Source organism: Pseudopodoces humilis, chromosome 4 (assembly GCF_049639895.1).
Source record: "Pseudopodoces humilis isolate 2021_Gansu_Grassland_sample_001 chromosome 4, ASM4963989v1, whole genome shotgun sequence".
Classification (NCBI taxonomy): domain Eukaryota; kingdom Metazoa; phylum Chordata; class Aves; order Passeriformes; family Paridae; genus Pseudopodoces; species Pseudopodoces humilis.
The window spans coordinates 34,759,150-34,782,992 of NC_142203.1; the positions used below are offsets into that span (position 1 = coordinate 34,759,150).

Sequence of the window (23,843 nt, forward strand, 5' to 3'; positions counted from 1 at the left end):
GCTGCACTGGCCTGTGTGGTTAAGATGTTGCAGAAAGCAAGCAGGGTATATACATATATATATGTGTGTGTATGTGTATGCGTATGTGTATGCATATGTGTATATGTGTACGTGTACGTGTACGTGTACGTGTATGTGTATATATATGTATGTTAGTCATGGCAATAGCAAAATATTTTACCCTAGTCACCTCCTAGTTCATTGTGCAATGGAGGCAACATAGTTACTAGCACAAGAAGAAGGATGAGAAGGAACAAAGAGAGACAGGTAATATTTGTGACAGTTCAGATTGGCAACAGGCTTAAATTGCTCTGGACTTGTATCTTAGCTGTACCAGCACAACTGAGGTAGCTGGAACATGACATGGGGCATATGAACTGTTGATTCTGGCTAAAATCAAATTTCCTAGCTGCACCTCTAGAGTCTGTGGTTTTCTCAAAGGAACATAGAAAATCTGAGTCAAACTTCGAATTACCATCTCAGTGCCTAGACACCAGCTCATTAGAGCTTTTTTTACAGAACAAAAACAAAACAAACAAAAAACCCAACCAAAACCAAATCAACAAACAAACAAAAAACACAACCCCCAAACTCCTTAACTTTCTTCTGCATGATTGTTCTTCTTAAAAGACTCATCAGTGCTAGTCCCGGCACTAAGATACACACAGAAAATAAGTGAAATATGGATGTGGCTGATACACAGAGAAATGAGGGTTAATGTAACACAAACTGTGATGTCTTGGAAAACACGTGGGAGAAACATATATGACTGTAGGACTTACAATTAGGAAGCAAATAAAATGCTTACAACAACAGCAGTATTACAAAATGAATTCTCAAGTGCATCAAATAATTTCCCAAATCTTGTCTAATTCACTACTATGTGGAGATACCAAACATCTTTTAGATTTGACTGGGACAGTGTTTTAGCTCTCTTTCAAGAGAAAATGTTCCTCTTCAGGAACATTTAAAACACAAGCAGCAGTTTCATTGTAACCAGTGATATGAAAGGATCTGTGAGTAAGGCTAGGGTGAAAGCTTTTTTGGCCTTCACTAAAGAAAACAAAACACAGGAAGTCCTATTACTCTACCACTTCTTAAAAGTCACCATGCCATTTCCCGTGTTGGAACATTATGTCAAAGTAAGCATGAACATCAGTCCTTTCCTGAGTTCCTAACATTTCTGACTGATATTTCTCAAAAATGGGTCATTCCCCTACATATGACAGGAGGACCACAGAGCCATGTTAGGCACACTGAATAAATGTGGAAGAGTAATAGAAAGAGTGATTCCTCAGGTGACTGTTCTGAGTATTCCTTTTTCTCTGTGAGAAGGCACTGTTGGACATTACATATGCATCTTAAAACCTCCTAATTTGAGTAGGACCAGGTTAATGCTACAAAGAATCACCCCTCAACACAATTACCCAACATCCTCTTACTTTCTTTTGCATAATTCTCTTTCTTAAAACACTAATTTAATTTTTGTGTTAACTGGATATCATGCAGCTTCTCATGAAACACCAGATTTTCCTAAATTGGAAAAAAGTGGAGCAGTTTCAAAAAAAAAAAAAAAATATATATATATAATTAATCAAAAATCTAAGCTTACATTTCAGAATTCAGTTTATGCATAAGCATAGAAGACACTTTCAAATCTTAATAAGATAGTCTATTATTTATGCTTATTTTAGAGTTTCCATTTTAAGAGGATTTCAAGTGATTTTAAATGTCACTGTATGTTAGAACACTACATGATGTAAAAAAGTATCAGCAGTGGAAAAAAAAGAAATTACTTCTGAGTTTGGTCTCCTGATTATGAGCAAAAAGAATGTCTTCATGGAAAATAGGGGTATGAAAAATATAACACAGTCAAAGTCTCATTTTTATAGTAAGAATAATGCACTGAAAGGAATATCTGACTGTTCTGATAGAAGAGTCATGGTAACATTCGGAAGATGCATATATAACCAAACTGTTTACTAACTAGGTTATCTATCTATCTATCTATCTATCTGACTGTCTGTCTGTCTGTCTCTCCTAACCACTTACTCCCATTTTACAAATACTGTGTTTAAAGGCACACTACTAATTACAGAACTCAGGTAACCATTACCTCTTGCTTGTAAAAGGATACAAAATTTTCCACAAAGGAAAACCAGCATGTGAGCACAAATTACCTTGTGTCAGTAGAAGCTGACTCTGTTTCTGATGTTGTCTTAAGAACACACAGCCTTACAAAGGGAAAGAGTCCAAAGCCAACAAAACAGTCATCAGGGCATCAAATCAATTTAGCACAATAAACCAACAAACACAGTTCTTGCAATTATGCATTGGGAGCCAGCTTAACTAACAGAAGGAAACAATACCAAAACAAATGTTTGCAGAATTCTGGTGTATATTGCTCACAGAATTGGATCACAAAACCAAGGCAGTTCATTACAGTGGGTTCAGTACAAACAAATAACCATAGTCTGTGGAGAACTCAAAGTAACATGTCAGAGGGATGAGACCAGTTTTTGTCTAACAGTGAATTTCAGTCTCAGGATGGTAGGAGTACAGCTGAAATACTGATAAACAAATGTTACTCTTATTCCCACAACACTAAAGCTTGTCTAATTATTATGTTTATTTCCACTTTGAGATTGCACTACATATGAGCAATCAGGAATCAGCTCTGCTTCCTGTGTATTAATTAATTTTCAGGAAATACGGCAAACAAATTTTCATATCAGAACCATACAGTAAACCTGAGTTTTAATGTTTTATTCATCACCTTTGCCTACTGCTTTCACTTGTGTCTGTAGAAAAGCACCTGTCATGCTCTATCATATAGATAGAAAGAATTTTCCCTCAATTATGGAACTCTTTCATTTCTGCCAGAATAAAAAGGGAATAAATTTCTTCCTCAGATTAGAAAATGCAGTTGCCATTAGTCTTACTGGAATAGCTCAGTCACCATCTCTTTTCTTATTATCACTTGACTTCATTTAAAGAAACGTGGTTTCAGAAAGTTGCTGTTAAAACAATGATAACACAGGCAGATACAGGGTGACCTTAGAAAGAGAGCAAGTTGCAGTACAGCTTCTCTATGGCATGATGCAGCATCGTCCAAAATGTAACCAAACACACTGAGAAAGGATGTTAAAATGACTTGAAAGCACTTTGCAACCTTCTGATTATTTGCTATTCACCAGGGATTAACAAGGACTTCCATAAAGTAAACAGGCCTTGATTTACTCTTTCTTTTCCTACATTTTTTTAGTGACTATATCCCTGAAGAGATAGCCAAAAACAACTCATCTCTGTCAAACAGACTGGCAAATTTTATCACTGACACATGTCAGCAGTAGTAGGCAGGTTGAGAATTGAAGAATTGACAAACTATTCCCTCTAATGCTCAGATATATTGGGAAACAGTACAGAGAAGCCTATATGAATATATTTTTTACATATAGCTAACCAAAATCTTTCAGTTAAACTCAATATTCTGGCCAATGTCTTTAAAATACACCCAAGTAATTCCAATTATATAAACAGAAATTAGTAGTGAAGCAAGTAATACTACATTATACACCTAGTTTTCACAGTAATACCTGATACTTTGGTAGTAAGGATACATTAATGCTCACAACAAAGCAGCATAAAAATAAATAGAAAACAACCCATAGCTTTCAGGTGTGTTTAAGAGTCCTATTCACAAGAGCTATTTGCTCTTTTCTGGAAAAAGCAGCAATAGCTGTAATAGGCAAAAAGCCATAACCTTGCTAACAATCTTATTACTGCAAGCCTGTAACTTCCATTTAGAAGCAAGACAAATATCCTGTTAAGCTAATTCTGCCTCCTTTCTGATCACATTTCTGTGTGAGGATCCAGTGTTATTAGGGTGTTCTTTATTTTCGTGTATTAGCAGAGCTACATTATAAATACCTTACAGAGAACTTTTCTAAGCTCAAATCAACTTTCTACCTGTAAGTGCCCATTTTTTGTGGCACTTTTACAGATGTAGCTTCGTAAAAGCTGGCAACGGAATATGAAGGAAGAATGAAGCCTACTTTACCACAGAAGCATTCTGCTGTGTCCAAATACAAAACTCATGAATCAGCCAATAGCTGGATATCAAAATTACCTCAAAGGATAAGAAGGACCTACAAGGATAAGAAAAGGTATTTTTTATATTAAAATATGTACTGAACCCAAATGCTGCCTAGTGAAAAAACTGATTCCTGAAATTATCTGTGGTAAAAGCTTACCAGATATACTTCCACTTGAAAATCATTTTAATCAACTTATAGGAAACAGTTTCCTGTAAGGGGGTAAGGCTTAGTACAATCCAAGTTCCTTGATTCAGGGCACACTTAAAAGAACAACAAGCAGTGGTGGAAGTCTGGGGAAAGAAAAGGAAGTCTGGTGTCTTTAAGTTTTAGCTATGAACTCTTGAAACCACTAGAGCACAGACAAAGTCAAGGCTTTTCAAAAATGAGACAGAAATGAGCAACAACATGGAAACTTACACATTCCAGAAAGACAGAAAATAGATCTGTGGCTTTCTGACTTATTTTTTTCATGGGAGAGATGCCAGAACTTGAAGCAATCCTTCTTCAGGTCAGCATACAGAGGCACATCCTCTTATGACTCCCCTCTTGCCTGGATTGCCAGGCATGTCAAAGTTACACTGTATTTCCTGAGGGATTCAGTGTCCTTATAATGCTTTTAGAAGTCCTAGAAAAATTAAAAGTGACTGCTCCCAAATTAATTTTCCACTTCTCATCTCTCATCCATATCTCTTCTTTGTGAAAACATAAACTGAGCTGAAGCTGAACAATAATGTCTCTATTAGAGTGGTCAGAAGTGTCAAAGCTAAACCAGTGTGTTGTTTGGGTTTGGTTTCTGGGTTTTTTGTTTTGTTTTGTTTTGCTGGCAGCTTGCATTTAGTCAGTCTAAAGTAGAAATATAAGGAAGAAAAGACAAACATTTTACACTTGCAGTTCATTAAGCAGCTTATTAAAAATATATTCCTCAGTCAGAGTCACAGACAGTACTTATACTGACTTTCTTCTAGTACTGCTAGAAATCTGAGGAAACCTGAGTTGACACTTTTCCAGCTAAGGCAATCACAACCCAGATGTACTGAGCGTTATGGTGGGAATATGACTCCATTAACATTTTTGTTAATTCTGACTCTTGCTTGATTCTGTTATGTTGACTTTCCCTGCATTATTAATTCAAGGATTAAACTCTGCTTCCATAAATGCTCATAGAAGGCTGATCTTTGCTGTATGAGTGATACAATCAAGTAAGCATCTAACCTAGCCTGTGAAAAAAGAATAATCTACTGAAGCACAGTCATATTCCAATATGACTTGCATAGTTGAGTGAGAAAAAGCAAGTACAATCTTGTACTTTTTCAGATGGGCAATCACAAGATACAGGTAGGAAACAGAGTTGTTCCCAGCAAATAACACAAAATCACAGTCGGCACAGCATTAGAAGGGACCTTAATATTTCATTTAGTCCAACACCCATGCCCAAGGCAAGGACATCTTTCACCAGATCAAGCTGCTCAAAGTCTCATCCAACCTTCGAGGACTTTGAGGGATGGGGGCAAGTACTTACCTGGGAACCTGTTTCAGTGTCTTACCAACCTTAAAGTAAAAAATGTTTTCCTTATATCCAATCTAAATCTACCCTCTTTCAATTTCAGAAAGCCTTTCTCTGTCTTTCTGCTAACTCATTTCCTTCATATATTGAAAAATTACTCTAAGCTCTCCCTGCAGCCTTCTCCTTTCCAGGCTTGAACAACCCCATCCCCCTCAGCCTTTCCTCACAGGAGAGATGCTCCAGCCCTCTGATTCTTCTCGTGACCATTAACTGGACCTACTCCAACAGGTCCATGTCTTTCCTGTACTAGGGACCCCAGAGCTGGACACAGTACTCCAGGTGAGGTCACCTGAGAGCTGAGGACTAGAATCATCCCCCATACCTGCTGATCATACTCACTTTGATGCAGCCTAGGATATGAATAACTTTCTACACTACAAGTGCAAATTAAGAGCATACACTTAATTTTTCATCTACCTATATGGCAAGGTCTTTCTCTGAGGGCTACCATCAATCCAGTCAACAAATACCATCAATCCTCCCAACAAATACTGATATTGGTCACTGCCCCAACCCAGGTACAGGACCTTGCACTTGGCCTTCTCTCTGTCATCTGTAAACTTGTTGAGGATGTACTAATTCCCACTGTCTATGTTGATATGAAGGTACTTAACAATAGTGGTCCCTACATAGACTCCTGAGAGACAGCATTCAGAATTTCTTTCTATTTGGATTAGCAATTACATCCTGCTTGTTCTCTCAGGACTCTAGGATGTATCTCATTCTACCCCATATTTTTAGGTTTTTAGATGGTCTTGAGCCTGATCTCTTACGGTAGATGCGACTTCATTCCTTTGGTTCCTTCCTTGACATGCAGGGACTCGATAGCAGCAGGAAGAGAATTATCAGTGAAAACTCAGGCAGTGCAATTCTTGAGCACCTCAGTGTCTCCATGTCAGTAGTCTCATTTATTAGGGTGTGTGGAATGGTGTCCTTCTTTTCTGACTAACATACCTGTGGAAGCCCCTAGTATTTCTCACACCCTTTGTAAAATTCAGCTGCAGCTCTGCCTTAGCTTTCCTGATCCCAGGCATCAACCTACTCCGCTGTGGGACTCCTCCAGGGGCTGCAGGTGGATCTCCATCCCCATGGACCTCCACGGGCTGCAGGGGCACAGCTGCTTCACCATAGTCTGCACCAGGGACTGCAGGAGCAGCTCCTGCCTCTCCTTCACAGACCTTGGTGTCTGCAGGGCTGTTGATCCTCTCATTCTGCTCTTCTCTGGCCACAATTACAACTATGCAATGACATTTTTTTTTCTCCTTAAAGAAGTTATCAAATAGTTGCTGCCATCACTTCTAACTGGCCCAGCCTTGGCCAGTAGCACATCCATCTTGGAGCTGCCTGAGATTGGCTCTGCTGAACATAAGGAAGCTTCTGGCAGCTTCTCACAGAAGTCACCCCTGCAGGACCGCCACAAACAGCCCCACTACCAAAACATGGCATGCAACCCAATACAAGGGCCAAACTATACCTAAAGATTTCACTACCTTTTTTTCCTTTTTTTTTTTTTTTCAATAACAAAACTTCTTGAAAGAGGTATTCCTAAAAAATTTGGAATCACATATCAAGAGTCTTTAAAACAATTTACCTCTTGAAAGTAGAGTTCTCAAAATTCTTTTGAATTGGATATTCAGATTCAAAAAATAGCTCCTCTACTTCATTTCCCCTTTTCAGATCACTAGTAGCCTGAAGGCTGAAATGAGATTTAGATGGTGTTAAGGGTCTCATCTGGTTTATTATGCCATGAGTAAGTCCTATGTTGTTGGTTTCACAGTTTCAACAACAGCAATGTAGAGACAGGCACATATATGCAGCTACTAGGGAAAAACACAGAGAAAGCAGATGTTTTTCTTGTAGACTGAAAGGGATTTTTACAGGTGATGAAGCAGGGTAACTTGAAGTAAAAACCTTGTCATCAGTTTCCACTACTTATCACTACAACTATTTTAGAATTGCAATACACTTTTTACTGTGCTTTCTATTCCAACATAGCTCTGCAGCTAACCAAAAGATAGCAGCACTGGATTTTTTCCCCCCTAATCTGGATTGATTTATTCAGCACCACATATATTCATTATGATCTTGCAAACAAGCAGGTGCCTCTGACTATAAGATTCAAGGACCTCATCTTGTGAGCTCTCTGGGTTAACTGAAGTGTTTGTCCATGACATACACAGGGTTAGTTCCTGCTTCATTAAGTTTTTGAGGCACACATGGCACCAGTTGTAGTTTAAATGAAAACATATGGAAGGAGCTAGTGAATCAGATACTAGAATCCCACTTGCAGGAGAAAAAAGTATTGAAAAAAAAAAAAACCCCAAAATGAAACAAAAAAAAACAGCAAAATGAAAGAACCAGTGAGATTCAGAATACCCTTGACAACATTTGGCATTCAGTCACAATTTTATACCTTAATGCCCCTCCAAAATGAAATGCAATTCACCTGAAGAGTGATTTTAAAAGCCTGGTGTTTTCAGACAATGGTAAAAGACTAGAGCATTATTCACTAGGGGCTTTTATAGTATTGTGCATACATCTAAAGCATTTCTGAAAAAAGATTGCATTGTTATATAATTACAGCTAAGTGGTTGTTAAGCTATTTTGCGTTATTACTCAGAGATTTTCAATGACCCTTTTCCGTTAAAGGTTCTCATACAGTTTTAGAAATGTAATGATACACTGCAACAAGTCAGTACTTGTCTGAATCATTAGACAACAAAGGTAGGATTTCTATTGTAAGGAGTTATGCAACCACCTATGTTTTATGTCCCTGAAGTGACTATATAATAGGTATGAAGATAAGTTTTTACACATGCCACCTTCAAAATATGAAATGAGTGTCTTCTTTGTAGCACTTACATTGATAATTCTTGGAAAGGACCCTCCAGAAACATCAAGTTCGTATAAACATGAGTGTACGTAATGAATTCTCAAGGGCAATCAATGCATGATGCACAAGGACACCAGCAAGACTTCTTTCCTAAACTAACACGCTGCAGCTCTTAAGATTGTATCAAGCTAATTAGAAGCTGAAACTCTGAAGGAAGGCAGTCTAAACCGCGCTGACGTGACGAACGCTGTTCTGCGGACCAGAAACAGTGCGCATAAAAGAAGAAGCCATTTAAAAGCCTGCACCTCTTCTCTTTTGTTACCACTTCTGCGATTAGCATGCCGCCGCCGTCGCGCCGGAGGGCAGAGCCGCCCGCGGCCGAGCCCAGCCGCGGTCCTAGGCTGCCCCCGCGTGGCCGCGCCTGGGCAGCGCACGGACGGAGATCGGCTCGGGAATCTCATCCGCCCTTCCAAGGCAGCATCCTGCCCCCGAAAAGATACCACGCTGCTTGTAACAAAGAGAAAAGGGTGCTTCGCTGTGGATACCTGGGTGTGGCATTCTTCACCGCACCCGCTTACAAAGCCCATGTCATTTCAGTTACAGAACGCACACTGGAATCAGGATGTCTTTCATTGGAAAACATTACTTCCCGCTAATGCAATGATTGTTATATATTTTAATATGACCTGGTGTAGCCAGACGGGACATAAGGAATTTTTACAAGTGCTCAGAAAGGGCTGAATGTGGATCCTTCAGAATCCAGTGTAAATTACAAAGGCAAATGTCTGTTAAGAGTATTTGAAAAACACTTAAATAAAATACACATTAAAATTATACTTACTGCAATAGTCAGTATCTGGACCTGAAGTCATGTTCAGTAAGCCATATTTATTTAATTTCCTCTCAGCATCCCATCATCTTGTTATTTGTCTTGAGATTCACCTTTTTCCTTTCCATTACACATCATAATTATTAAATTTTGGATTGTCATAGTCTTTCTCACTCTATTTTGTTCAGTTATTCATTGTTCCATTTACAATGGATCAAATTTTTAAGATTTATTCCATTTTTTAGCCTCATTTTGTCATATCACTTTTGAAACACATCAGATGCAGTACATTCCATAATGTTTTAGAAGTCTAAGATAAACAACTACTAAAAAATTTCCTTGTGAAAGCCTAGTTTAGAGTTATTTTGTTTAAATTTATCCCAGTGTTTTTCAAATAGGAGCTACAAAAAGTTCAGACTGATCACAGCGAGTCAGAAAAATGTAGATCTAGCCATCAATAATTTATTTTGCTTAGGGAAAGAAAAGAGGAAGGATTTTAATGTCTGGCCAAGAGTGCCTAGATTAGCTGGTCAACTGCTGCAGGTCACTTCTTTCAGGGCCATGAAGACAGTTTTAAATATCTGTGCCCACAAAATACTGACATTTTCCAATTCCTCAATCCTCCTGTATTAAAATTTAAAAAGACAGAAAAATCTAGTTGACAGAGGATAATTTTTCCTGTTTGATTAATACCAATCAATACCAATTAAACAAATAAACTCCATAAATCTCTGCAGCAATATTTACAATATTGGCAAGTATGTAACAAATACAACTTTTCACTTTTTTTTTTTACAAGTTTTCACTTTTTCTTGTGAAGACACAAGAGGACCAAGATACAACCAGAAGTTTGGGGACTGGAGCTTCAGACCGCCTATAGAATAGCTTTCTGTTTGTCTGTGAGCACTAACAGACAGTTTATTAATACAATATCAAATTAATCTGCCTTTTCTGAATTCACATGGGAATTAAAAGTGGCTAACATCCCAAGGTCCCTGCAATTCAATGCAATGGGGTAGGGACACATTATCCATGCTTCTTTTAAAATTTATATCCTGTAAAACAAGAAACAATCATGCATCTTTCAATACAGAAAATCCAGCCTGCTCATAACTGCATAAGAGCTCTAATTCTCTTTTGTTCCATTTCTTTGGGTTCTCTTTTTTTGTGCTCGCAAGAAATATGCTCCACATTCTGACTGATTCCAGACATTGATTTATAATTAATTGCGGCTAACAATGAGCACCTTAATATGGCACTTCTCTCTGCCTCAAGACAGAAGGGTAAGATATGTCATAAATTCTATATAGACATATAAAGTCTCATTGCATTTAAATTTCAAAATGACAGGATTTCAGATATAACCAACTCTTTTTCCTCACGTTTTTTATTTCAGTTCTGTAATTTTGACTGTTTGGCGTTTTTGCTTTATGGCTTTCTTTCCATCACTTCATTTTGACTCTTTGTAGAAGATACTTAATGTTGCTACTAATGGAACCACAGAACAATGTTGGAAGGGATCTTCAGTGACTCTCTAGTCCACATTTCTGCTCAGATGAGAGACAGCTTTTAAGTCAGGTAACATTGCTCAGTCCTGTCTAGTCAAGCTTTGAGCACCTCCAGTCTCCACAGTCTCTCTAAGCAATCTTCTCCAGCATTTAACCTTTCTCCGTGTGAAATCTTTCCTAATACTCCTACTCAAAACTTCACCTGCTGCAACAGCAGCCCATTGATTCTTACTCTTTCCCTCTTTATCTCCAGAAGCCTGAATTCTCTACAATCACCCACTAAAAAGCTGCAAAGATAAAGCCCCCTCTAAGCCATTCCTTCTTCAAGACAAAACGACACCATTTCTCAGATTCTCTTTGATGATCATGCGCTTCATCAACTGTCCCAGTGGCTCACCACTAAACTCCTTCCTGTACATCTGCATCTTTCTCGTACTGTTGAGACCAAGCTGCACAAAGGACTCCAGGCACTGCCTCATAAATTGAAGGGATTACTGAAATCTCTCAATTAAATCACTCCTAATGCTGCACAGGGTGGGCTTAGCTTTCATGGCAGCAAAGGGAATCCTGCTGACTTTTTTTCAGCTTTTTGTCCATCAGACTTCTGGGATCCTGCTTTCCAAGTAAACTTTGCAGCCAGTCAGTCCATAGTGTATCTGTTGTATGAGACCGGTCCTTTCCAAGTGCAGGGATCAGCACCTTTGTTGAAATTCAAAAGGTCCCCATCAGTCTGTTTGTTCAACCTCTTATGCCTCTGAATACCAGTCCTGACCTTCAGCTTATCAATCATTCCCATTTCCAATTTTATGTCACCTGTGAATGTCCTGAGGGTGTACTCCATCCCATTTTCTAGGTGATTGATGAAGACAGTAAATGTTTGCAATTCAAAACCCTGAGGAATGTCATGTGTCACCAGCCACTATTTGAACCCCTACTCTTTGAACACGAGTTCAGACAGTTTTCCACCCACCTGGAATTCTACCAATCTAGTCATGTTTCTCCTCTTCAGATTCAAAGAGGCTGTGTCAAGTATTTTGTTCTTTCCACACCCACACTGCTAATCACATCATTGTATAAGGCAATGTTGGTCAGGTACAATCTGAACAGATAACTCTGTGCTTGTTTTTCCTGATGGGCCTAGAAATTATTTCCAGGAAGACTGGCTCAATGATCTCCCTGGAGGCTTCAATTAGGCTTGAAATTCCCAAATTCATCTTATCTTTCTTCAGGCTAGCTATGATGTGTGCACCTTCTAGTCATAATGTAGTTCACTCAGGCATCGTAACCATTGGAACGTCACAGAGAAAGGCTTCACAGTGACACTGACCAGCACCCTTAGCTGCACTGGATGCACCTCGCTCAGCCCCATGACCTTCTCAGTAAGTCTAGATTGTTTAGGAAGTCTTTAACTCAATCCTTCTTTACCTTGGCCTCTGTTGGGCTTAGGAGGCCTGACAGCAGACCTTACCAGTAAAGAGCAAAAAATGCTACTCAGCCTTTTCTATGTCCTGTGTTAGGAGGTCTACCACCTCATCTTCTCAGCAGGTCTACATGTTCCTTAGACTGCTCTTGCTGCTTAGGCAGTTGTAACAGTCCTTGCTGACCTTCTCATCTATCAAATTTCAGTTATGTTTCAATAACGAATTTCAGTTCCAACTGAGTTTGGCTCTTCTACATGACATGAGAAATCTTTCCTTCTTTCATGGAGCCCATCCCTTCCACTGGTGTACAAGTGTTTTGTGCACTTGAGTTCAGTCAGAGCTGCCACTCAACCATGTGACCTCCTGACACATGCCCTCAGTCTGTGAACTTCAAAATGCAGGTACTATTCCCAAAGAAGGCTACTCCTGACAACCAAAAAGCTGCCTCAGACCTCTCCACAGCTGCCTCTCATGGGATCCCATCTACAAGCTGACTCAAGAAGCTTAAGTCTGTTCTTCTAAAGACAAGGATCATTATTCTGCTACATTTTTCCCTTTTCCAGCAATAATACACGGATAAACTTAGGAAACCACTTTCTTAACATGCTGATGAAGTAGTACAACTAATCATGACCAATCTAAGCTAAAACCTCTTACAAAGATAAATGTGCTGCTGTAAATGTCTATAAGAATTTCATAAACATTTTTATTTCTCTGCAATAAAAAGGACACTCTTCTACTTAAGCAGATGGTTTTTGCAACATGCATGCCCTCTCTTTCAAGTCTGAGGATAATACTAGTAAAGATGACAGAGATGTATAGCTCACCCATGTCCAAAAACCCCAGACAGAACACCACTCCTGACACACCAGTGTTTAAATGTTCAAGGAACCAATTTGCTTGATCTGGTTATCTGCAGATAGGAGGCCTGTGTTTACTTACATTTTTTCAAAGAGGACAAGTATGATTACAGCATAACTTCCACACAAAGTCAGTCATCACATACCATCGCCTCAGCAAGACCAGGACACATAGACACAGTTGGAACTTTTTCTTCTTTTAATTGAAAAGATTTCTGAAGGAAAACACTAATAATTAAAAAATGTCTACCCCTGCATAACTGTGTTTTGCACTTAAAGAAGTCATCATATTCTATCCAAAATGCTGTTACTATGAGATAGAGGACCTGAGTTCCAAATACAGGAATATAATTCTACCCCTCTTGTTGTTCCAATCTTCCTCTGCAAAATTAGCCTGATCGTCACGTCAGCATTGAACAAATCTTCTGGGACCAGAGTGACAGTATTCTCACATTTCTCCAAGCAAAGTTTCACTGAATATAAATAAGCATTCTAACCACTGGATACAGTCCAATGCATCTTGTTTGGCCATGAAGCTGAAATTCCATTCTGCTTGTGCAGAAACAACAGAGGAAGGCCCTAGGCTAGCTCATGACTTAAAGATAAGGGGAATCACCAGGGAGACCAAGATGAAATCAACAAGGTGCCTCAGAGCAGAAAGTGAATTGTACCATGACTCTCACTTACTTCACATCTTCCGATTCAAAAGTTGAGTGTTGTCATGTCACAGCTGGGAAAGCAAATGCACGTTTTTTCTCTGCTGTGAATAAAAACAGAAGTAATTTTGTGGATGCTGCTGTGCTGCTAAATGACAGAAAACCCCACAACATTAAGAATCATATGAAGGTTTTTTCTAACTACAAAAAAGGTGGTAATGAGCTGATTAATTCCATCAAGCATAAACCAAACTCTGCTAACTAAACTAAGATCCAAATGCAATATATGGGATATAGCTTTTGGATTGAAAATTAAATCAAGTTAAATCCTTTTCCAGAAAATATTATGAAGAAAAAAAGAACTAATATTATTAATAAGTAGCAATGCAACTTGCAACTTAATCATTGAATGCATTCCAATCAACACATGACAGAAAGGAAGACCTATGCAAGTATTGTGATGTTAGATTTCTTACCATAGCTCATTGGAACCTCACCTCTGTGAAAGAGCACAGCAATGTTATGGGCAAGTGGATAAGTTCTCATGCAAATTCAGGCAATGAGCTTCTCTTGGTTTTGCCAACAAGTTATTTGACAGCATAGAGTTAAACCATGGAGGAGCAACCATTCTCAGGAGTTACACAACTTCACTTCCAGATTCCTACACCTAAGCACTTAGCAAAGTACTCAGAGAGAAAAACATCAGAAATTTACAATTTCTTCCTGAAACTGTGCTTCTGGAATTGCTATTCCATACATTGTAGTTTTGATCTTACCATAAGAATAAAACAGAAGCATAGGGATATAAAGCAGTATCCCCACTCTGCAAAAATAAATGATCTTGTACGAGACTAAAGCCTGTGGGTCCAACCAGACGCCTCAGAAAGTGCTAGCTGACATTGTCTAAAATAGTGATCATACCTCCTTAGGTAAAACAGCACTTAAACACTGGCACTCTCAGAAGAAAAATAAAGTACCTGAAGCAGATGTGTATTTCATGAATGAACTGACAGACCTGCTCCTATTTTGTAAGAGGATACAACTCCTGGGCCCTTTAGAGCTTTCAAAAAAATATAAGCCACAAGCAAGGCAGAATGCTGTCCCTGTCATCTCTAACACAAAAGAATGGGAATTTTACACATATAGTTTCCATCCTTCAAACATTTGTATGATGTTTGATCAGGTTTCTAGAAAATTTATTAACTTCTTCACAGTAACAGAATTTTTACATTCAAATGAATTTTACAAAATTCAATTGGCCCACTTCTCTTCAACATCTTCATAAATGTCTCGGACACAGGACTCAAAGGAATGTTAAGTAAGTTTGCCAACGACCCTTAATTTGGAGGAGCTGTCAACTCCCTGAAGTAGAGAGGGAGGCCCTTGACAAATCAGAGGGCTGGGCAGTCAGCAACCACATGAAGTTTTATAACAGCAAGTTCCATATTCTGCACCTGGGATGGGGCAACTCTGGGTGTATGGACAGACCTCGGAACGAGAGGCTGGAGAGCAGTGCCACACGAAGGGACCTGGGGGTCCATGGCAAGTTGAACATGAGTTCAACATGCCCACCCATGTCCTGAGGGGCATCAGGCACAGCATCACGAGACAGGCAAGAAGGGGATTGTCCTGCTCTGCTCTCTCTGCTCTGGGGTGGCCTCACCTCCAGTGCTGGGGGCTGTTTTGAGTGTGACAATATGAAAAAGACATGAAGCTGTTGGAGAGCATCCAAAGCAGGACCACAAGGATGGAAGGGTCTGGAAAGGAAGTCATATGATGAGCAGCTGAGGTCACTTGGTATGTTCACAGTGGAGAGAGGAGACCTCACTGAGGTCTTCAACATCCACACACAGCAAAACAGAGGGGCAGGGACCGATCTCTTCACTCTCATGACCAGTGACTGGTCCTGAGGATATGGCATGAAGCCGAGTCAAGATTTACTTTGGATATCAGGAAAAGGTCTTTCACCAAGAGGGTGGCTGGGCACTGGAAAAGGCTCCTCAAAAAGTAGTCACAGCACTAAGCCTGTCAAGAAGTGTTTAGACAACATTCTCAGGCATGTGGGGTGATTCATGGGGTGTCCTGCAGAGCACCAGGAATCCATGATCCTGAAGGGTCCCTTCAAAGTCAGGGTATTCTATGACTCTAGTCTATGAAAATCTTACAGAAGTACAGCTATCATGACAACAAAATAAGAATACCTGATTGTTTTGGAGTATAATTATTCTCAACTGTCTTCTCTGACACTAAAGTTTGTTGTAAGAGACTGACTGGTCCTTGACCTTCAGCCAAACCAACACAAATCCTCCACAACAAAGGTTCAGCAACTATAACTCTAGCCTCAGTTTTTGTCCCTTTACCCTTCACATCCTAAGAGCATTCTCTCCAGTGAGACTGTGTTTTGAACAAGTTTAGCAAGACCAAATTAATCGTGTTCACATCTACTCTGTAACATGTGAGAATCACAGAATCATCAAGATTGGAAATTACCTCCAAGACCATGATGTACAACAATCTTGAGAGGTGTTTCTGGGTTTCTAACATACAGAACATGCCCACTGGGTAATACTTACAGTTTTTATCCTTTGTACACAGAACTGATGGTCCTTTTTCCGCAAGTAGAGAAGAGATGATCTCTTTCTTCTGGAATCTCTAGATGTTTTTTCTCTCAAGATCTTCTGTTTCTCAGGACAATTTGCCTTCTTGAAGCTTCCCACTCAGAAGGAGTATTTCCCAGCTCTCCTATTGCCAAAGAGTCATGGTCCTAACCAAGTAACTGAAGCAGTGACTTCTCCTTAAATCACCACTGCCTCTTTAACTTCTACCTGAAAGACTGGATTTTAGATTCAGACTCAACTTTTTTCTCCAACATGGCAGCCATGTAACCACCCCAAGTGTCATGTGTAACCACAACACAGTGCAACGAAAAACCACATTTCCTCTTCAAATCCTTGACGAGATAGGTACAGGGCACAAACCTAATAGCCAAAACTGACAAACAGCTCTGCCCAACACCATTAGCCTAGGTTTTGATTTTCCCCCAGTTCTTTCAAGCTTAGCTGTAAACTAGCTGAGTACATACAGTTTCTCAAAAAGAAAAATTATTAACTGGAAATGACAATAAAACAAGATAAAATTTTGCTTAGTTTACCAGACATTTCCTATCTATTAAGAAGTAAAAGGAATTGCTGCAATGGCTGTTTCCCTCCCCAGTAACTGGAGCAGAAAATAAATCAATACAGAACTCTGTATTTAAATCCATAGTAAACACAAATGTAATCAAATAAAATACCAACACACTGCTCCTGAGAGAAATTCCACAGAAAATTAGTGTGGTCCACAAAAATGAGTTCTAACACACAACAGCAAACAGAAAGGCAAAAATAAGACAACTGCAGCCTCAGTCAGGATGACTTGTCCAGACTGGCAACTGCTACTGTCATGGGATTTTCAAGAACTCCATTGGTCCATGTGGACAGCTTGGCACAACAAGACGGGACAGCTCAATACCCAATATTTAATATGAATATATTATATAAAATATTATATTAATATATTCAATAGAACGCAAATTTTCATGCTCAGGAAGTGTTACTTCAAACTCAGTAGCTGACATTTTAAAAACTGATATAAATTTCACATATGTAGTGTAGCATGCTCTCTCAGTCAGTCAGGTTGCCTCTTATTAAGAGTGATGTAACAGTGGTATTACTTGGAAGATTACACACAAATTCCACCAGAGACCACTACAGCTTACAGTAATAATGCAGTCTTCCTGAAATGACAAGCCACATTAAAATTCCCTGTTGCTTCTAAAACCACTCTCTACTCCATTCCTCTCTCTGAGAAATTGGAACAACTTCCTAATACCTCAGGGAGTTTACAGAGATTAACCATAGATGTTGCCTAGCTCAATCATTCCATTACGTGGATACAGATTATACACCAGCCAGTACTTAAGTCAAGTAAATTGTTTCTACCTTCAGCCCATGAAAATTCTATAAAGGTGAAATCCTTGGATTGCCCACAGGCTTTTGTCATTCAACATTTCACTACTTGAGAGATCATGACCTTCCTCTGGGTATTTCAGATCTATCACTAATGTAGAGTAAAAGGATATGCAGTGCAACTCTATTCTTATATCCATCACCCTGGTTTTTACTAAGATGAAGTTTGTTGCCTCCCTGTGACGCAGTTAACACATCTCACTTTTTTAAGTGCCCTTAGAAATCCCAGAACAGAGAGCAGCTGTAGTGGAGTCATCACCACACCACAGAAGCAAAAGCAATGCAAGCAGAAGAAAACTGATAAGGAGACTGGTCTGCCTTTTAGAACTAACTGGCAATTGTATTTGAGAGCTAGAAGCGGTCAACTAATGCCCAGTTTTTCCACTTCCTACACGTACAAATTAAGAGAAAAGTTTTCCTTCCATTTTATTTTTCCCACTTTGAGTATACCATTGTTTGACAGGTCTCAGAACTACTTGATGAGAACTACCCATCATTTGAACTTCAGTCCAGAATGTACTTATCTGAAACCTAAGCACAATTAAATTGGTTAGCAAGATGGCTTCATGGCTACCTTTGCAAGATTCTTGGTTCGGCCCTCACTTGGAAGTCTTCTTACCTTCCCAAACCACATATATCTGCAAGTACATCTCCAAGATTCCAAGTAAAGCAACGGAAGTCTTACTAGGTTACTTTTATACAGTATTCAGCAGTGAAAACTTCACCAGTCATGCTTCAAATCACATATGCCAGTGTTGGTAAAAAGGATGCACACACAACAGAAATCAGGGAAGTACACACTGCCTGTCATATGCCCTTTCCCACATTTGGATGCCAATGGTTCATCTCACTATCCTTAGGGGCCTTCCATGAACTTGTTCTGACAGCCAGTTTCCCAGACACAAATCTCTACTGCAGCCCTACTCTGTCCTCTAGTGATACTTCATTCTTATGATATGAATTCAACTTTTGCTCAAGGATGCTGTACCTCTAGAGACTGGGTAGTTTTCTTCTTCACTTCTACACAAGTTACACAGGGCAAGAGTCATTGTGCTACCACTACAGAACATGCTTATTCCGAACTCAAGACCAACCTCCTTCAGAAGCACCAGCTGATTTTCCTGCTTAAGTCACGTCTTAGTGTAAAACTTTGAAAGCTCAGAACAATCTGAAGTACTTACAGAGTATTTTCTGGTTGAATGAACTCAAATGGCTTTACCAAACTTGCAAGTTTTATCCAAACAGAAAATACAATTCACTGCTTTTACTTATACACCCTTTAGACAAGCTCCCACATTTCTTTAACACTTTTGATGCTCACAAGTAACCTGCTTTTATCAAGGCATCTGAGGCCTTTAAGTATCTTTCATCATAAAAACTAGTTAGTTGTGACTTAATTTTATCAGAAAGAACAGTTGTTCTATATTTACATTCACAGACACATCTGTAAACCTAACTTCAAGAAAATTTATTGTATTGGAGATCTGATGACTGTGTTGCATAAACAACTGTATGTAGCAACACAGCAAAAGTACTATTAACTGAAAGAGATTTGCTAACCAAAACCTGGATTCTAAATGATTTATACATATGCATACTACATCATCCTGCTTATATGCCAAGAAATGCCTTGAACATCTTACAACAGTTCAGTATTTTAATTTCAAGTCCTCAATTTGATCAAAATCATGACTTAAGCACCCATGTGCTATGGACCTATAGCAGCTGCCACTAAGACTGTTGTTTCACCCACTCTCACTCAAAAAATGGAGCCTTAGAATGTCTGTTCCAAACATACTACACTGTAGTGACACAGCCCTTGCATAGCATGTTTGGAATTTCACTTTTTACAAAAGTTTCAGGAGCAACCTATGCTGGCTTCACCAATATTTACATACCACATTCAAAAAACTTACAAGATTTCTTCCCAGAAGACTTCAAAGTCTGATAAGTGGTTGCACCTTTAGGTTTTGAATACCTTGGCAAATCAGTACCTACAGAAGACTTGTTAGCAGACCGAAACACGTTTCGTGCTCTAAACTCCAGATAACATAATTTTACCTTCAGAAGTGCTTTCATCAGTAAGGCACACCAGACAGAGACGATTCCCATATGCTTAATCTTTATTGTGCGAATGATGTTCAGAGCGTTTATTACCCTCTGTAGATACACATTAAAAAAAACAGTACACTCACAGTGGCTAGATTGATGGACAACACATTAAATCTATTTGGTGGTAACTTGTATGCATGCAGTTAACTCCTGTGGTGTACAGATCTTAGCCAGGAGGCCAGCCCAACTGGCGACCACCCAGAACATGGAGATGTACGTGATAGACAGACTGCCCACCCTCAGGCCCTTCATTCACAACCATCCGGTATCCATTGGTCAGGCCCAGGTTAGCAGCACACTTCTTGCCAACAATCATTAAATGCCCGAGAAGCTGGAGGAGAAAGAAAAAACAAAAAAAAAGAAAAAAAAACAACGAACAGGAAACACACAAAAAAGGGGAAAGGGCGGGAAGGGAAGGAATAAGAGCAGAGAACCAATAAGCCAGTAAATTAACTCTCAGAAATTCAGCCACTGCTCTTCAAATTGCTGTCTGCCTGCAACTGACACTTTCCAAGAAAAACTGTAAAGATTGGCTATGTGTAATATAGGGGGAAAATAGAACTATTCGTTTTTTTCAAGCCAGGTTGTAACTACAAAGGTGTGACAGAAGTTAAATTTACTTCATGGTTGAAGTCCCCACAGACAATATATACCATTCTGGTGGAAAAGGAACTTTATCTTACCATGCAAAGTTTACAAAATCTTTGAGCTTGATGTTTTTAGTTACAAATGAAATATTCAGAACCTCGGAGCTAACTTTCCTTTTCTTCACCTCTGACCTGCTAAAAACCCCCAAGCCCATGTAAGATTAAGTACTATTCCATACAAATGATGAAAACAGACATCACAATTATAAGATAACAAATACCAATTCATTTTCCATAGAACATACACATACAGCTATAATTTGCTTTCTCTGGCTAATTTTACTGGAAAACCTTAATTCTATGATTTTTTTAAACTAGAGGACAAGGATTATAGTATCAGAGAACTACTTTGCCTCTTTGAAATGTCAAGAGGAAAAGGGGGACAGCCTAGTACATTATGAAGTAATGAAAAGTATGGTTTTGTGTACAGAAAACCTTTAGAGTACTTACAGATTCATCAGAATCCTCTGCTTCAGACAACCTGACAATTGGCTTCTTAGGAATCACTAAGAAATGTGTTGGAGCTTGGGGTGAAATATCATGGAACGCGAGGCACTGGAGGAACAGGAATCGGCAAAATATAATTTGCTTCAGAGAAAAGTAAGAATTTCAATAAATCTATATGACCCACTAAATACATACTTCAACAGATTGCCAGACAACCTGGTAATACCCTCTGCATAAGCAGAGGTGTTAATTTTTCTTGAGTGTTATATTATTCTACATCTTTTCATTTCTAAACACAAAACACTACTTACCAAGACCTGCTGAAAAAAATCACTGCTCCATAAAGTACTATTTAAAAGCTACAGCCTTCTTAGAAAAGCAAAATGCAATCAGGTTCAAGACTTATTATTGCAACATATGCATAACAACTAGTAGAGCTGTTGGCATGCCTGTAAAAAGTACATTTATGCTTATTTTTTTTTATTAACACCATGTTTAATAAAATAAATAACAAAGAGTTGCTAGTCATCTTCCAGTTACACCTGAATATTTCCTTGGGGAAAGACAGCAAAGCATTTCTAAAGATGCTGAAGTTATGTGATTGAGGCCTATTAAACTTCTGCTCTCAGCAGCACCAAGTATTTCAGAGTAATGCATTAACACTAGCTTTGCTTCAGACATTGTCTAATTAAGAGAAAGGCATCACTTTTGAAATATGAACATCTGTCTGTAGTGACTAGCTAAATCTTGACTAAATATCAAAATTACAACCAATCAGACACTGCAAGTATCACCTAAATTTCAAATTAAGAACTGCCAATAGGCAAGAGAAAAGGAAGCTGTGTCTCTGTATACAAATGGCCAACCACAGAACTTGGACTTGGTACTGGAACCTCGACTAACGTGCAGATGCACAGAAGGCACTCTGCCACCATTAGTCCAAGGATATCTCTGACTTACCCAACACGTTTAACAGCGAAACAGCTTCACATAAACACAAAGCAGTATCATGAGCATGACTAGCAGAAAGCAGTGAACATTCCAATATTCTTCAGAGCATATGGCAACTGTAACTATTCTGCCATCTATTAAGAAACCGCTGTTTCAAGCTATGCATGATTTTTAAGCACATTAATCTGACAAACTGCATCCTTAGCGAGTCTGTACTGTACACTGAGAATAAACCCGTAATTGAAAAGCAAAAAAAAATCCCTGTTAATGGGGCTCCTGTATTTCAATCTGAAGGACGGGGGAGAAAAAGTGCAGGAGATCTTATGCGAAATACTAGTTAGTTTACATTTTGGGATAACTGCTGCATTTCTTCTAAAGCTAATTATTTAATTTCGGCCCTAACATGCTACGATGCATCAGCAAACCCCCTCGGAGGTTCACTGCCAAAGACCAGCAGGCAGAGCTGAAAAACCTCTGTAAGGCTATTGAGACACATCGGGACCTGCAAAAGCACCCAGTCGTGGTGTTCTGCTCGGAACCCGCAAGACCGCTGCCTGCGGGTGGTAAAGGTTTCACAACTACCCTCCTACACCATCTGTGAGAACCCTCGACCCCTGGCAAGGAGCCCGATGCAGCTCCAGGGACGGTGCAGGGAGGCGCGGGGCCGCCCCGCCCGCCCCGCCACGCTCCCGAGTGCCTCCGCGGCGCCCCCGGCCCCTGCACAGCCCGCACCTGCTCGTCCTCGTAGATGATGTTGGCGGGGATCTCCTTGCGGATGATCTTCCCGAAGATGGTATCCCCACCGGGACGCGCCGCCTGAGCCTTGCTGATCTCGTCAGCCATGGCGGCGGCTCCCGCTCGGCTCCCGCCGGCCCTCAGCCCCGCCTTCCTCCGTGGCCACGCCCCCCACGGCGCTCATTGGCCTAAAGCCGGCAGCTGTCCGAGCCCGGCTGGCTGATTGGCTACTTCGCCTGTCATTGTCCCGCTGGTTCCCGCCCACCGCAGTGGCGCGCCCTCGCTGACCCGGGAGTCGCGGAGGGATCCGGTGGGAGGAAGTGTTGCAGGATCCGCGCAGGGATCAAAGGGCCGAGGTGCAAGGCGATTTTGTAGTTGTGGTGCGGTCCCGGGAAAAGCTGCTGTAGGCAGCAGTACTGCTATCAAATCCAACCCAAATATCTGTGTGATTTCTTGGGGTAAGCTCCTGCAGTCTGTAACTGGCTGGGCTGACCTTAGCTTTTCCATCAAAGTTTGCAGGTGTTTGGTGCTACTGGAATTCTTGCAGAAGGGCAGTTTGATGCGCTAGCTCTACTGCATGTAAGTAATTTTGTAATCATGAAACGAACTCATCAATATAGCCAAGCAATAATTCTCAGAGGGCAACACAAAGTTACATAGCTATACATCTAGTTGTAAGTGATTTTTCATATAGCTATGACACCAGTCATGAAATAGTAGAAATGAAAAAGCAGGGGCAATAAACATCACGAGCCTTAAAGAGTAACCACGAAGTTTCATTTTCATGCTGTTTAACAAGACTAAGCATGAAGTCCTGCACCTGGGTCGAGGCCACCCATCCCTGCTATCAACACAGGCTGGGAGATGGAGAACAGCCCTGTGAGAAGGCCCTGGGGGTGCTGGTGGGTGAGAGGCTGGACATGACCCAGCCATGGGCACTCCCAGTCCAGAGAGCCAAACATGTCCTGGGCTGCATCCAGAGCAATGTGGGCAGCAGGGGAGGGAGGGGATTCTGTCCCTCTGCTCTGCTCTGTTCTGGTGAGACCCCACCTGGAACCCTGCATCCAGCTCTGGGGTCCTGGCACAGGAAGGACATGGAGCTGTTGGAGCGAGTACAGAGAAGACCACTAAGATTATCAACAGACTGATGATTGACAGAACACCTCTTCTGTGAGG

The 23,843-nt window shown here is 40.1% G+C and overlaps 1 protein-coding gene across 1 annotated transcript; it reads right to left on the bottom strand.

Annotated features, from left to right (window-relative positions):
• Positions 1 to 19,880: 19,880 nt before the first annotated feature.
• HINT1 (histidine triad nucleotide binding protein 1) lies at positions 19,881 to 22,818 on the bottom strand. The gene is made up of 3 exons (XM_005530044.2): positions 22,665 to 22,818; positions 20,985 to 21,089; positions 19,881 to 20,218 (listed from the first exon to the last, which is right to left on the bottom strand). The coding sequence occupies exons 1-3, from the start codon at positions 22,773 to 22,775 to the stop codon at positions 20,054 to 20,056; spliced, it is 381 nt and encodes a 126-aa protein (XP_005530101.1). The 5' UTR covers positions 22,776 to 22,818; the 3' UTR covers positions 19,881 to 20,053.
• Positions 22,819 to 23,843: the final 1,025 nt, after the last annotated feature.

Coding starts and splice junctions, on each gene's coding strand:
- HINT1 (XM_005530044.2), bottom strand. CDS start 22,775: ATGGCTGACGAGATCAGCAAGGCTCAGGCGGCGCGTCCCGGTGGGGAT. Junction 21,090..22,664: donor TCATCTACGAGGACGAGCAG/GTGCGGGCTGTG, acceptor CTGTTCCTCCAG/TGCCTCGCGTTCCATGATAT. Junction 20,219..20,984: donor CAGAGGATTCTGATGAATCT/GTAAGTACTCTA, acceptor TTTCTCCTCCAG/CTTCTCGGGCATTTAATGAT.